Source organism: Heloderma suspectum, chromosome 8 (genome assembly GCF_057233095.1).
Source record: "Heloderma suspectum isolate Gila_16-S chromosome 8, 16-S_ref, whole genome shotgun sequence".
Taxonomy (NCBI): domain Eukaryota; kingdom Metazoa; phylum Chordata; class Lepidosauria; order Squamata; family Helodermatidae; genus Heloderma; species Heloderma suspectum.
The window spans coordinates 21,464,780-21,480,213 of record NC_139465.1 but is presented as its reverse complement, the minus strand read 5'-3'; the positions used below and the strand labels follow the sequence as shown (position 1 = coordinate 21,480,213).

The 15,434-nt window shown below is 40.9% G+C and overlaps 1 protein-coding gene across 1 annotated transcript in view; it reads right to left on the bottom strand.

Moving 5' to 3' along the window:
- Positions 1-10,679: 10,679 nt before the first annotated feature.
- The window catches only part of ZNF536 (zinc finger protein 536), a 410,433-nt gene continuing 405,678 nt past the window's right edge, over positions 10,680-15,434 (bottom strand). Inside the window, exon 4 of the mRNA XM_084813077.1 lies at positions 10,680-10,915. Within this exon, the coding sequence (XP_084669203.1) occupies positions 10,680-10,915 (236 nt within the window). The remainder of the gene's footprint in view (positions 10,916-15,434) is intronic.

Here is a 15,434-nt window from a genome sequence, read left to right as displayed (position 1 = left end):
TTAACTTTTTATTTCGCGGCCGGGCAAGGCGAGGCGCCTCCTCCCCGGTCTGAATTTCGTCCGGGCGAGGCAGGAAGCCTCCCCCCCCAGCCTGAATTTCGGCCGGGCGAGGAGGGAAGCCTCCTCCCCCGGCCTGAACTTCGGGGGGAGCAGCGAAGCACCTCCCTCCCACCGCGAAGCAAGCTGCGAGACCAGGTAAGTGGCTTTCGTGCACCCCTAAAAAAAGGCTTACTTTGCTGCCTCCATTGCATCCTTGAGTAGTTGCAATCCAGCAGAGTTCTTCTGGGTGGTCCAAAGGACCTACCTACTTTTGGCATCACACTCTGGGGACAAAATTGCTTGTCTCCACAGCAAATGTGATGCTGTTGTCAGCACAGATCCAGTCAAGGTGTCTGTTGCCACTATCTGCCCAATTTTGTGGGATCAATTTCAGTTGCTGCAGCCTGATGATGTGGACAAGGTGCTTCTGGCAATGCGGACAAGCACATGTCCTCTCAATCCTTACACTTCCTGGCTAATAAGAGCTAGCTGAGGAGGAGTGACCAGATGGGTACAGGGAACGGCAAATGCATCCTTACATGAAGGAGTGGTTCCTACTGTCCTTAAGAAGAAGGTAGGGAAACCACTCCTGAAGAAACCCACCCTGCCTCCAATGGTATTTGACAACTAGTCTTGAATTCCCCTATCCTAGCGAAGGAACTGCAGAGGGTTGTGGCAGAGCAACTGCAGGCACTCTTGGAGGATTCTGATTGTCTAGACCCATTCCAATCTGGGTTTTTTGGCTGAGTTACACGACCAATCAGCCTTGGTCACCCTGATGGATGACCTTTATTGGGAGAGGGACAGGGGGCATGTGACCCTGTTATTTTTGCTCCATCTCTCATTGGCTTTTCAAACCATTGACCATGGTATTCTCCTGGAACAACTCCATGGTATGGGCATTCAGTGGATTCAGTCTTACCTGCAGAGTTGATTTCATACAGTAACATTGGGTGACTATTATTTGACCCTTTGGCAATTGAACTATGGGGGGGGTGGTTCTGCAGGGTACCATCTTGTCCCCAACTTTGTTCAGCATGTTTATGAAGCCACTAGGAGCAGACATTAGGTGATTTGGAGCCAAATGCCATTAGTATGCTGATGACACTCTCAGCTCTCTGTGACAACTGAATCAGGCGAGGCTGTGCAAGTCCTGGATCAGTGCTTTGACTCTATGATGAGCTGGATATGGGCCAATTAACTGAAGCTGAATCCTGGCAAGACTCACCTTATTGGTGAGTGGTTCCCAAGTCTGGGAAATAGGCTCATTGTCTGTTCTGGATGGGGTTGCTCTCCCTTTGAAAGATCAAGTTTGTTGCCTTGCCTGGGGGTACTTCTAGATCCATCACTGTTGCTGCAGGCCCAAGTGGCCATGGCACCTTGGAGTGCCTTTTACCAGCTTCGACTGGTTAGCCAGCTACAGTCTCTCCTGGACAGGGATAGTGTGGCCACAGTGGAACATGCACTAATAACCTCAAGACTAGATTACTGCAATGTGCTCTATGTGGGGCTGCCCTTAAGGCTTATCTGGAAGCTGGAGCTGGTGCAGAATGCAGCAGCTTGGCTGTTCTCAGGAGCTATCCCTTTTCAGTATGCAACTGCTTTGCTGGGGGAACAGCACTGGCCAACTATTCACTACCAGGCCAGGTTTAAGGTTTTGCTACTAGTGTATATAGCCCTAAACAACTTAGGACTAGGACACCTTCTTCCTTATCAACCTGCCCAGTCAGTGAGGTCATCAGATCAGATGAGATGTTCCTGGTGGTTCTGCATGAACGTTCAGTGTGGTAGCTCCCTTTCTGTGGAACTCCCTGCCTCTGGAGGTCTGGCAGACACCAACATTATGTTATTTTCAGCATCTGCTGAAGACATCTTTATTTCAACAAGCCTTCTTCAATGGACCAGCCATGATTTTTATTGGTATTCTGTTAAAAAAAAAAAACTTTTAATATTGTGTTTTATTCCTTTTATAGTTTATTCTTGACTGCTCTGGAATCTGTTTAGTTATGGAGAAGTATATAAATGTTATAAGTAAATAAATGAAAAATAAAAGTCCAAAACAGAAATGTGTATACTTGTGAGACTAATGTTCAAAATGCATTGTATTAAGAAAAATGTTTGCAAAAAATGATAGGCAACATATGCAAAAAATTATTAGGAGAAATGTGGCAGAAAATGCATACAAATTTTCATGCAAACTTTTTAAAAAGTTCTCAGAGTTCTGGACAAACCAAACTTAAGCCTGGAGAAATAAGAAACTGAGAAATACCTAAATTGACAGATTTGTCTAACTTCAGACTTGCTAGATAATTGCCTAAGAAGAAATAATATTAATTCAGAATGTGAAATGCCATTAACCTCTGAAGCCAGGGTTTGTATTTCTCCTAGAGTAGATATAGACAACTCTTTACCAAGTGGTAACTCATCACAATATGCGTTTGGCTACTTGGCAAGGTGGTTGCCTATATTCCCATGCCTTCTTCAATCTCTGGTCAATTGGATTCAGAAAATTTGTCCTTACCACTTGGCAGGACAATACCCATATCAGTTTGGTTTATTAAGTGGTTGTATACTCACCATGACAAGTTCCAAGTTAGTAAATCTGTATTCATTCTATGGCTTGGATCCAGTGTCTACCTCTGTAGACAGAAAGGCTACTGATCCAGTGGAGCATTTCTGCTAGTGGAATAGGGGAGGTGATCTTCACTGATTCGCCTCTCCTGGTACAGTACCCTATGCTACCAAATATTTGGTCTGTAGGCTTGGGAACAGTTGGGAATGTAGGAAGTTGCCTTATACTGAGTCAGACCCTTGGACCATCTAGCCCAGTGTTGTCAGCACTGACTGTCAGCAGCTCTCCAGGGTTTCAGGCAGGAGTTTTTCCAGCCCTACCTGGATATGCTGGGGATTGAACCTGAGACTTTCTGCATACAAAGCATGTGCTGTACCACTGAGCTACAGCCCTTACACCCAACAGTGTGAGAGGAAGCTCTGGGGGATGCATATGGAAAGGGAATCAGCAAAAATCACATCACCCCACTCCCACCAGCCAGAGCATCCTGAGCAGAAGTCAACCCTGTATCCATCTGTATGTCTTGAACAAACCTGACGTTAGATTTTAAGGTGGGTGGGTCACAGTCCAGCTCCAGAATCAGTCCTATATGTTGATTCTGTGTATTCAGTCAGTCGCTAAACTTGCAGTGATGGATTCCAGTCTGGTTTCGAATGAAGAATTGGTTTTAGGGCCAGGACAATTCTTCATATGATATCCTGTTTTCGGAAATGGTACTTAATTCATCAAAAGCTGTTGCTTGCCTACCATGTATATGATGATTTGTAGCTTCACCTCACATGGCATATATATATATATATATATATATATATGCATAAATAACCATGTGCTGTATAAATAATTACATGTAGGAAAGGCAGTAAAACACAGAAGACATATTAATACTTTTGACATATGAAAATAGAAATGGCGGCATTATTCTGCAAGTGAGAGGGGGCATTATACGTTGAATGGACTCACGTAGAGAACATTTTCCAAAGTTTCCCCCCACCTTCACCAACCCACCCTCTTTCAGGTCACACTAACATTATAGTTAGCGAATTGATAAGGTTCTTCCGTTAAGCTTTATTACTTCTGACATGAGCCTATGACACTTTATAAAAAGAAGTAATCCAGAACAATCTCTAGGTAATTAACACCTAGATAAACAAACATAAATTTCTATATTGCATTTATTTGGACTACCACTCAAATATGCGTGAACCATGCTTTTTTAATTAAAAGATAAATCTATGTGACACTTAGCCTCAAACTTAATTATTCAGCATAGTATAATAAAAAATACAGCCCATTAAATGTGTCTTGCTCTGTATTTCTGTATTAACAGCAAAACAGTTCACTCTGGGATCATTTAAATTTTCTTCCCTCCTCTTTTCCTGTGATTTCCCTGTTCGCTGAATCTCTCTCTCTCTCTCTCTCTCTCTCTCTCTCCCTCCTTCCCTCCCCCTCTCTCCCTTTTAAACATGACTTTAGCAACACCAACAGGTGAGGAGCTGTAGAACTTTTTGTTGTTGTAATCTTGCCCTATAAAAGCTGTGCAGGTTTTTTCCCCCTTTTAAATATTAGAGTACAACCATAGTTTTGCCTTTCTGCCCATACACAACTACTCTCATTCCCAGTGGAACCATCTTTCTGGTTTTGCCAATTCTGCCAAGCACCAAGATCCAGAAATGAAAACCACACTAGTTCAGAATAATTTTGCTGGGATTGTGCTCACCACACACAAGCTAAAGTTCTCTCTCTCTCTCTCTCTATATATATATATATATATATATATTGGTTACAGATGTTAAACAGATAAGAAGAATTCCTTTTTCCAATGAAAGTAGAAAGAGAGGTTATAGGCCTTATAAAAGTTTCAACAAGAAACATTATCTTAAAGCTGAGAGAAGTTTTGAAATGTTAGGTGGAGAGTGTCTTGTTAAGACATTCACCATCTGCACAGGAAGGCTGCTGGTTTAGTTGAAATCTTCCTAAATGTGTGTGTGTGTGTGTGTGAGAGAGAGAGAGGGGGGGGGGCGGGCAGGCAGGCAGGCAGGCAGGCAGATAGACAGACAGACAGATAACAGTGTTTAATAATATTTGTGAATCTTCTGCTTCCCACAGCATAGATAGGCTTCAGCTGCCATGTGGCTTGATGGAAGGCCTAATAGCACCAGCTGTTTCCAAAGGTCAAATGAACACTTTTATCATGGGCTCCTACTGTCCATGCTGGGATGTACAGGAGATGGTTCACAATTATTTCTATCAAGATGCATACAGAACATCTGCTCATGCTTTTACTGTATTCGTATGTTGAAATGCATGTTTGACAATATTACTTCCATAGGTTCCTAGAAAAAGGCATGAAATGGTACCTCTCATTAATGGTTAAAAACAACACACCCATACACTGAATTTTGCTGGTGAATATGTCATGCATCAGATTCCGTGTTGTATGCAAGGTAAACAATGACATATTGACCAAATTGAAGCGAACATTTACCTTCTCTCCCCAGACAAATGCACTGCTGTACTCTGATGACAAAGTCCACATGATCAGTTTAACTGATATCTCAAAATCAACTTAGATATTTCCATACTATAGCCCATTGTTGGGTACTTGCCTGATGTGAGAAAGAGACAATGTTCTGTGATAGCAATTTCACACATTCAGGTCATCAAGTGATAATAGCAATTATCACACATGAGATCAGAGCTCACCCAAAGTTAATTAGTCAGGAGAGGCTGTGAAATACTATAAATCTGTGTTCCCCAACCTGATGCCCACCTGGTGCTTACTGGGGGGTGCTGGGACTTGTAGTCCAACACATCTGGAGGGCACCAGGTTGAGGTAGGCTGCTATGAACTATGGCTTTAACCAAGGGAAAATATGGCACACCAAGCTTGCCCTGAAATCTATGGGACTTCAGAATTTAACCAACTTTGTAGATATCGGTGAGAGTGCTTAGGTGTCGCCCATGGTTTTTTTTAGGTTGCACTCTGCTTGATGAACATGCAAAAACTAGATTCAAATCCACTAGAAAGGATTTCCCCTTACTAAATGTGGTCAGGAGAGCTGGAATAATCTTCTTTTACCATATGTAACATAGACCTCTGGCATGCAGCTAAACAGCTTGCTAGTAAGAAAGCATTAATTGCTAAATACAGTTGAATCCTTGATCAAAATAAATACAGCAATATTTGCCAAGCGGACTTCATCTGTAGAAGGAGTTCTTTCTGCCCTCCAGTTAGAGAATTGGTCAGCCCTTTCTGATGAAAAGAAAAGAAAAAATAAAGTATTGTTTGACTAAGGCTGCAATCTTATGCACACTTATTGGGGAGTAAGGCCCACTGAATTCAGTGGGACCTATTTCTAAGTAAACATGCCTACACTTGCTGTGTTTTGAACTCTGCAAGAAAGAATCTGCTGAATTGGATTAAGATCAGTCAACTGTTAGGACCAAGCATGCTTTATTTAGTGGGTTGGATCAAGACTTAGGCATTGAAATCCATGGCACAAATTAATCATGACTAACTTAGGTCTCCTTGAATTCAGTTAGTCTAAGCATGGCTGAGTCTGAGTCGAGCCCCATAATTTGTATTCGTCTCCAAGGAAATTTGATGTATTTTGACTGGAACTTTGTTTTAGTAACTCTGAGTAAATTTAGAAGACTTGCATACTTTTTATATATACCTGAATGCTGAGCTGTATACTGTAAAGTGTAAACAAGGATATAAACCTGTGCCAGAAACATGGTGAACCATTCATTATCTTCTTCCATAGTGAACTGTTTTGATTAAAGTCCACCAAACGTTATGTGAACCACCATAAGTCTCTGCCTGTATGCTTGTCTGTGACTGCCCTTACATAAGGAGTTAACTAGGAAGCCTGAAGACCTTAGACCATAAGAATGTGACATCTTCCCAACAAGTACATATGTTTCAGTTTTGTTATAGCACTAATTTTGACATTGCTTTTCTCTATCGATGGATGAGATGTGAATATGAAACCTAGATGCTACAATATTCATAGAATTTTCTCCAGAGATCAGTTGTCTTGGGTTTATCTGAACTTCCCAGTAAGGAAATGTAACATCAAAACTGGCCTTTAAAAGATACTTCGCTTTGCTGATCACCAAAGTGAAAATTGAGCTCAAATTGCAACATTAGATTAGAATTCTGAACTACTACTTTTCTTCTTGCCTGATTTTAAACTTGCTGTAATTTTGTTACATTTACCACAATGAATCAGACCGTAAAATAATGAGGAATCAGTTTAGCTGGAGAACAGTAGCAGCAGGGTACATGAGAACAGCAGTCACACAGCACAGCTTTATTTGGGCAGGACCATTTCAGATTGCAGGTATATATTCAAAAAATAGCATGTCCTTTCCCCCTAAATACTTGATTTTTTTTTTTTTAACAAAAGCCCTGAAACAAGCAACCATTCCATGTACAATGGGAAAGCCCAGCAAATATCTCAACATGTGATTCTTATGATTTTGTGTTTTAGTTCTGCTTTTCTTTCCCCATCTCTTTGTGCCAGTCGTGTCCTTTTGTTTGATTATATTTGAAATACTGACTTGCTGGATGTTACTCTTTCCAATGAGCAGTAGTCAAGAACTTCAGATCCTTTAATCGCATCTGAGTATGAAAATCAAACTACATACAGGAAGAAATATGATGCATCTGAAAATATGATGGCTGTTGCACTTGTAGATTCCTTTAAAACTGAAAGAAGTCTGATGGCATACACCATTAGTAAATCCCACAAATTTCTAAAGTAAAAAATTATATCTATATAAACAAATGCGTTCTTTTATGTGAAAACATGACTTCATACTTTATAATGTATGATACACACTTAGAACACTTTAGGATCAGTTTGATAGACCCATCATCTTTTTCCTGTAGTACATCATCAGCGTTATAGAAAACAATTATAACTACATGCTAAAACAGATTTCAACACTTAATAGATTTGTGCAGAAAAATAATAAGGGGATTGAGTAAACACCCAGCATGTAACACTCCAGTACCTACCCAACAATTGTGATTTTCCTGACATCGATTTCCCCCCTCAAATCTAACGAAGCTGCAGAAAAAAATGTTTGTAGCTTCCTAATAAATATAAGCAAGTAGGAAAACTTCTCTTTTTCCCAGAGGTAGAGGTTTTATTGCGTAAAACACTGGATAAAACTTGTACTGCTTAGATGACATTTTTATTCTAACTGCAAAAAGAAAGAAGAAGAAGAAACAGTCATTTGCTGGGGTGGGGAACAACTTTTAATACTTCTATACCAGAATAAAGTTCTGTCAACTGATGTATTATAATAATAAATAATGACCAAGAATAAACTTTAAATACAAAGTTTTTTTCCTAATCGTTACAAGCATAGCAACAAAATCATCTACTCTATTGATCTCAGATTTTCTCCAAGATAGATTTTTTTTCCTTTGTGTAGGAATGTAGACAGTATTTTGACCAATATCACAGACTACAGAAGTTACAGAGAAAAAACTTGACATGTTTAGATATGAGAAGCATGATGATATTCAGAAACTGACAATGTTTCACTGCTCCTGTCACTTGTTTGTATTCCAAGTTACAAATGTTCTGGGGAAAAAAAGGGTGGATGTCAGAGGCAAAAGATAGGGACAGTAGCACCAGACCAAATGGATTCAACACACACATCACAAAGAACGGGGGAGAAGTTTCCAGTGTCACAAACGGAATTATTGCCTGTCGTATCTGAAAATGCTCAGAAGACACAAAAGAATACTGAAAAGAGCTCCAAAAAGTGCAAGAAAATGGAATGTGGGATCTTTTTTTTTCCTCTTTTTTTTCTCGCTAAGATACTGAAGGCGGCGCAAACACACGAAAAGCAAGCGACCGAAACACAGTCACCAAACACGGTAGTGCAGTTAAAATCCTAAAGCTTACTACAGTCAGAAAGTCTTCAATTACATTTCAATCCTTTCCCAAGGATCATATGAAACAGTTGCATTAAGTTTATCAACTCGATTTAAGTAAGGCAGTGAGAACTATACTATGAAAAAAAATCCCAAAACAAGAAAAGCAGCTTGCCTCTGCCAGATGGGGGTCCAGGTTACACAGCGACCTCAGTTTAACTGAAACTTCAATTGAATGGTATCGTTTTTATTTTTTTCTGACAGCATATGCAAACCGTATTCCTTATTAGCCTGAGAATCTCTTTCTTTCTTTTCAGTCTCAGGGTAGCGCTATGAATTTTATTTACATTGATTGCAGTTTAGGGTTTTTTGTAAACTGCTGTAGGCAGAGCTGAAGTTTTTAAGGCCCTGGGGTTTTACTCTGTGCTCCCCGCCTGCAAGGATATATTGACTTTTTCCCATTCTTTTTTTCTTTTTCTTTAAAGTCTGAATGATTTTGTTTTGAGAAGAACTTAATACTTCTCTATCATTGTAAACAGCACCAATTTTGCTTCTCTCAAAGGAAGTACACGAGAAGACTAAAATCTTTCGCCATTCAAGTGGATGTAAGAATAAACCATTAACCGGCATTCTTACTTTATGTTTCTCCTTCCTTTCCTTTCCTTTCCTTTCCTTTCCTTTCCTTTCCTTTCAGTCATGTATTTCATTGTAATCTCTCCAAAGCTTCTTAGGTGGGAAACAACAGAATCAAATTTGGAGGGGCCAATTGCTAGAAAAGCTAAAATCTGCAAAAATATAGAACACTTTTTCCCTTACAAAACCAAAGAAATATTAGTTAACACTTTTTGTTCTTGTTCTTCATCTCTTTTTTTCTCACTAGAACAAAAAAGCAGGATGTCTGGATTCATATTTTAGATCAAATTTCTTGAAAAGAGATTGCTCCAGTAAAAACAAAAACAAAAAACGATTCCTGCACAATGTCTGTAACACTTATTAAAAACAACAACAACAACCCTCTAATAAATGAAAGTTAAGCTTGACTGGGGAATCCTTCATTCAAGTTTTCTTTAAATGAAAAAGAAACAAACTTTCTATTGAAATATATATATATATATATATATATATATATATTTGCACTGATATCTCCTCTAGATAAGGCTAAATAGTTACCCTATCCAGTACTTTTTTTAATATGTGTTTCTAAATCTCTCTCTAGCAACCTACTTTATTTTGAAAAGGAACAAAATAGGAAGAGAAACTTTTCCCTCAATACTGCAAGTTGATCTAAAAAACAAAACAAAAAACCACACACAACCCCCAAAAGACATCATACAATAAATCTGCAATCTCACATTGGGCTGCAGAATTTCTTTCTTTCTAACACTTAATTCATTTGGCCGTCTGTGTGTGTGTGTGTGTGTGTGTACACACGTGTGTGTTTCTATCTACCTATCTATCTACATCTTTTAAAAATTAAAATGTAATAACACAATCATTTTCAATATAGGTCAGTGTTGACCATAACATATGGGCCATCTAAAATTTCTCCTATAGTGCAGTTGAATTGATTTTCTCTGCAATGACAGCTCCAGTCAGACTGGCACCAACACATCTCATTACTATGCTAGGCAAATGACAGCGGTTGGTGTCATATTAAGAAGGTGTTTTCAGCAATGAAAACACAGACCCCCACTCCCATCATCTTCAAGGCAACATTAAATCTGTAAGATGGGATCAGTTTTTGTTTTTGTTTTGTTTTCTGGGAAGAGCATTATTTCTGGACAAAGACCACTTGCAGGTTGGAAATGCCCCCTTTATTTCCATATTTTTTACACACAAAAATCTTACATCCTCCTCACGTTTGGTGGGGGGAAAATACCCACTTGATTTATCCCCACCTACATTGTTTGGAAGTACTTGTTGCCAGGTAACAGTTTAACAGCCATTTTCAAGGGCTGGGATTTCCCCCCCTTTCTTCATATATATATATATATATATATATATATATATATATATAACCTTTAATGTCTTAAACATCATGTACACTTCTGGGAATTAGCACACCATTTGTTTTCCTCAGAAGGCAGTTAAGCAAACTCTCTGTTACCCAAATGCATATCTAAAAACTGTGTAAAATAATATTGCAATATACAGATTGATTTGTTCTGCTGTATTACTCTTGGGCCTTCCTGCCCTCCTCTGTTAACTCTGTCGCGCTCCCAGGTTTGACAGCTGCAGGTTCCTCTAAATTCCCAGAAGCCTCGGAGTCAACTCTGGAGCGCTTGAACCTGCGATCTGGATACTGGCTGTTGTCAAAAGGCATGCGATGGACACAAAGAACGTGGGTCTTCAAATTTCCCTTCTGAGAGGCACTGTAGGGGCAGTATCGGCACTGGAAAGGCCGGTGACCTGTATAACAGACAAACATCAGGTTAGTTTTTCCTCACATCAGCAGGGTTTTTTTCTTTATTTCTGTATAGTAGTACCGTTCATGGAGTGAAAGTATGTAAAATAGAAACCTCTTTTTCTTTCATATATGGGTTGATTCATACAGCCTCTTTCTGATGTGGTGCAGCCTTCATACAGGCACTGTGCTACTGAAGTTTGACATGGGACAATATTTGTCCCAAATCACCCCCACATGGAACTTGCAGTACTTAATGTATCGGACAAAAGGCCTCTCCCTCTCCCTCCCTCTCTCTCTCTCTCTCTCTCTCTTTCTCTGGTTCTGCAATTTGCAAAGCTGAGTGGATTTCACATGCATTCTCTCCCCCAAGAAACTGGGTGTACAGTGCCCACAACAATAATTTACCAGTCCAGAAAGGCATCAATGAATCAGTCCCGGCAAATACAAATGCAGTTTATGATCCTAGAATCATAGAGCTGGAAGGAACCATGGAGATCATCTGCAACTTGTTCAATACCAGATGTACATTGCAGGGTGCAGCTACAGCATCCCGGAGAGATGGCCATCCAGTCTCTGTTGAAATATCTCCAGCAAGGAAGACCCCACTGTTGGGAATATTGAAATCTTGTCTGCAACTTACTGGAAAGGGGCAGTGTTGCAGTTAGTTAGTTAAAGCATGGGCATAGCTAGCCTTAAGATCTCTATATCCTACCGTGTGGTTCCTTCTTCCTGCTCATCCCCTTCCTTCTCTCTCTCTCTCTCTCTCCTGCCTGTGTAAAGGAACCATACGATACCTGCATCTTTTGGCAAGAATATTTATGAGTAAACCCTGTTACCTTTTCTCCATAAAAAGAAAGCTTTTTTTACCCTTTTATGTGCATGTGGGACTGGTAAATGCTCATTCTGTTCTGCATTTTGTTTTTCTCTGCCAACTACCTTTTTAACAGGAGGCAGCCATACCAAATAATTCCTATCACCCACTACCTCCTGAGGCACTCTATTCATCATTATCTTGGAATGGTAAATTTAAAAATAAGCAACACCCATCAAATACTTTGAAAATCTGTATTCCAACCCTTGGTAAATAATATTGAATTTAATTTCTTTGTGTAATATTTATCAACAATAGCTTTTCTTAAAAAAATAAAGCAATGATTGAATAACCTTCTGAAATGTATTTTAGTAAAATGGTTTGATTGGATTTTAATGCCAAACCAAATGTTTCTTTTTAATCTGGTCTTTTTTCTTCAAATGGAATAAAGATGGGACACTAAGGAACTCAAAAGTCTAAATGTGCATGTGTTAGAGAGGAACAGAAGGGAGAAAGGAACTTACAGAGTAATCATCTACATTTTTTTTCTTATTCTGTCCTTTTTCCAAAGAGGTTGAGTGGCACATTGGTGGAACACGAAGTCAATTTTATCCTCATACCAACCCTGTGAGTTAAGCTAGACTGAAAGAGACTGGAAAAAGGTCACCCCAATGAGTTGATGGTTGAACAGGAACTGGGACCTCAGTCTCTCCCTTCTAAGTCCAACACCTATCAACTAGGAAGGTACCTCATTAAAGTTCAGACTATCTGTCCATCAAGTCTGGTATTGTCTACTCTGATTGACAATGGCTCTCCAGGGTCTAAAGGAGATTCTTTCCCATCACCTGTTACTTTATCTTAGGAGAAGCCAGGAATTGAACCTGGGACCATCTGCATGCAAAGCAGGTGCTCTACCACTGAGCTGTGGCCCCTCTCCATTTGTGTGCATGTGTGTGTGTGTGTATTACACACAGGTGGCATTCACTGCCTGCAGTGAAAGACAAAATGGTGCCTTCATCCATTCCAAGTCCAAAAGCCAACCAGACTGTCAGTTGAAGCTCAGTTCAACACTGGTGATGGAAAACTATAGACGGTGCAGGCCAGGGGGCATAACACATACAGATTTTCCCTCCAACACTTTGCCACTGCTTCCCACCCACATGGCAGCATCTTTAGCCTGAAGCAGCCACTTCACTCTGTCCTGCTATTCCATTCCCCCACTCCCCTTCCATACCAGGTCTAGGAACAGCCAGGCAGCCAGCCACGCACTGTACCATGAAAGGTGAAGCAAAAAGCACAGTTGCAACTTGGTGAAAATGAATTGTTGTGTAGTTACAATACTACATGTGTTTCTGCACCATGGAACACCTGGTAACAGAGCACAGTGTCTTAGAAGAAACTTCAGTAGCTCAATTTTTCTAAGAAAATACTTCAATTAAATAAACTCTTTTGTCAGAACAAGAAACACTCTTTTGGCTGTTCATCCAGCCCTATCCTATGAAAATGTTCAGTGTGTGTACACTGAATGCACATAGATGGAGAGGAGAGCATAAGAATGTAAGAACATAAGGACATAAGAAGACCCATGCTGGATCAAACCAAGGGTCCATCTCGTCCAGCATTCTTTTCACACAGTGCACAGTGGCCAACCAGCTGTCAACCAGGAACCCACAAGCAGGGCATGAGCACAACAGCACCCTCCTACCCATGTTCCCCAGCAACTGGTGTACATAGGCTCACTGCCTCTGGTACTGGAGGTAGCACATAGCCAGTAGATCCTGCCCCTAATCTGTGTGTATTCAGTGTTCTGAATGACTAACCCAGCCATGAGATAAATGAATGTCCTCATATCTTCAAGAAGATGAACAATCTCTAGGCACCATCATCACCATGACTGCAATATTTTGGACTTCAGTGAATTTTAATGATTTGCCAGTGATCTCCTCAACTCTGTTGAGGAGTATTGGATATAGAAAGAGGAAAGCCAAAAACATGGGAAGAGTCCTGAAGTGATGATTGTAACTCAACCCTTCCCATAACACATGCAACCAGAAAGAGACAAGCAATTGGCATTGGTACCAGTGGCAACAAGGGACAAGAAGAAGGAGAATCCATCTCCACACTCCTTGTCCTCTGCTGCTGGGCCCAATCTGCACCACCTCCCAGAGGGAGAGGATGGGGGATACTGAGGTTTCTTCTCCATGCACTTCTCTCTGCTTCCTCACCAGGATAAGACAGATGAATAGGCAGCAACAGGAAGGATGAGAAGCCACATGGCTAGAGGTTTCAGGGACTTACAATGGACCTTTTACTGAGGCATGGTCCTCGGCAGGTGCCTCACAGTGCCAACTCCTGATGGTTCTAGTCCATCACTGTATTTGCAACAGTAGCTAGTTAGATACCATAACAATGCTCACAACAAACAAGACATGATAGGGAAAGCCATACCCCGTTGTTGCACTCCAGTATTGGGTACTCAGGTTCAGGGTTGCATGGATTTTGTTAAATCTGTTCTATCTTGTGTTTTACAAATTGTCAGGGGTCTCTCATTCTGCTGTCCACTCACTGATGGAATCTTGGGCAGGGTATGTATGAGCATATCATTCCTGTTTGCAAATGTGCATTTGAGCAACTCCCCACCCTAAAAGTTAAAAAAAAGGTCTGCAAGTCTGTGGAATCATGCAATTCAGGAAAACCCAAACTGCTGCAGAATCAGAAGGTCAGATTCACAGAAATCCAAACTAATTTAAATCCATTGAGGATTTATCTGACATCCCTATTCAGATGTGTACTGTGTCTGAATATGAAAGTTCAACTTTTAGCTATTGTGGCTAGCCCTGGTTGATAGGCCTGTCCTCCTTGAAATCATCTCTCTGTCCATCTGTCTGTCTGTCTATCTATCTATCTATCTATCTATCTATCTATCTATCTATCTATCTGTTCTTAAAGCCATCTGAGCTACTGGCTATCACCCCATCTCGATGTGGTGAATTCCTGTATGTATGTTCAACTATATTCTCAGCTATATTCTCAGCTCTATCTCCCTGTGACATCTGAATCAGGCTGTGCAAGTCCTAGATCAATGCCTAGCCACAGTAATAGGCTGGATGCAGTCCAAAAACTGAAGCTGAATCCTGGCAAGATGGAAGCCCTGTGGGTGAGTGGTTCCCGAGTCTGGAAGATAGGCTCATTGCCTGTTGTGGATAGCATTGCACTCCTTCTGAAAGATCAGGTTCATAGTCTGGAGGTACTCCTAGATCTGTTGTTGTTGCTGGAGGCCCAACTGGCTGCTGCAGCTCAGAGTGCCTTTTACCAGCTTTGGCTGGTTCACCAGCTATGCCCTCTCCTGGATAGGGATAGCTTGCCCACAGTGGTACAGGCAATAGTAACCTCAAGACTGGATTACTGCAATGTGTTCTATGTGGGGCTGCCCTTGAGCCTGGTCCAGAAGCTGAAGCTAGTGCAGAATGCAGCAGCTCAGATGTTGTAAGGAGCTGCCCCTTTTCACCATGTAACTCCTTTGCTGAGAGAACTGCACTTATTCACTACCAGGCCAGGTTTAAGGCTTTAGTACTAGTGTATAGGGGTGGACGAAAGTCACTTACCTGTCCTCGAAGCTTGTTCGCGGTGGGGGGAGGCGCTTCGCTGCTCCCCCCGCGAAGTTCAGGCCGAGGGGGGAGGCTTCCTGCCTCACCCGGCCGAAATTCAGG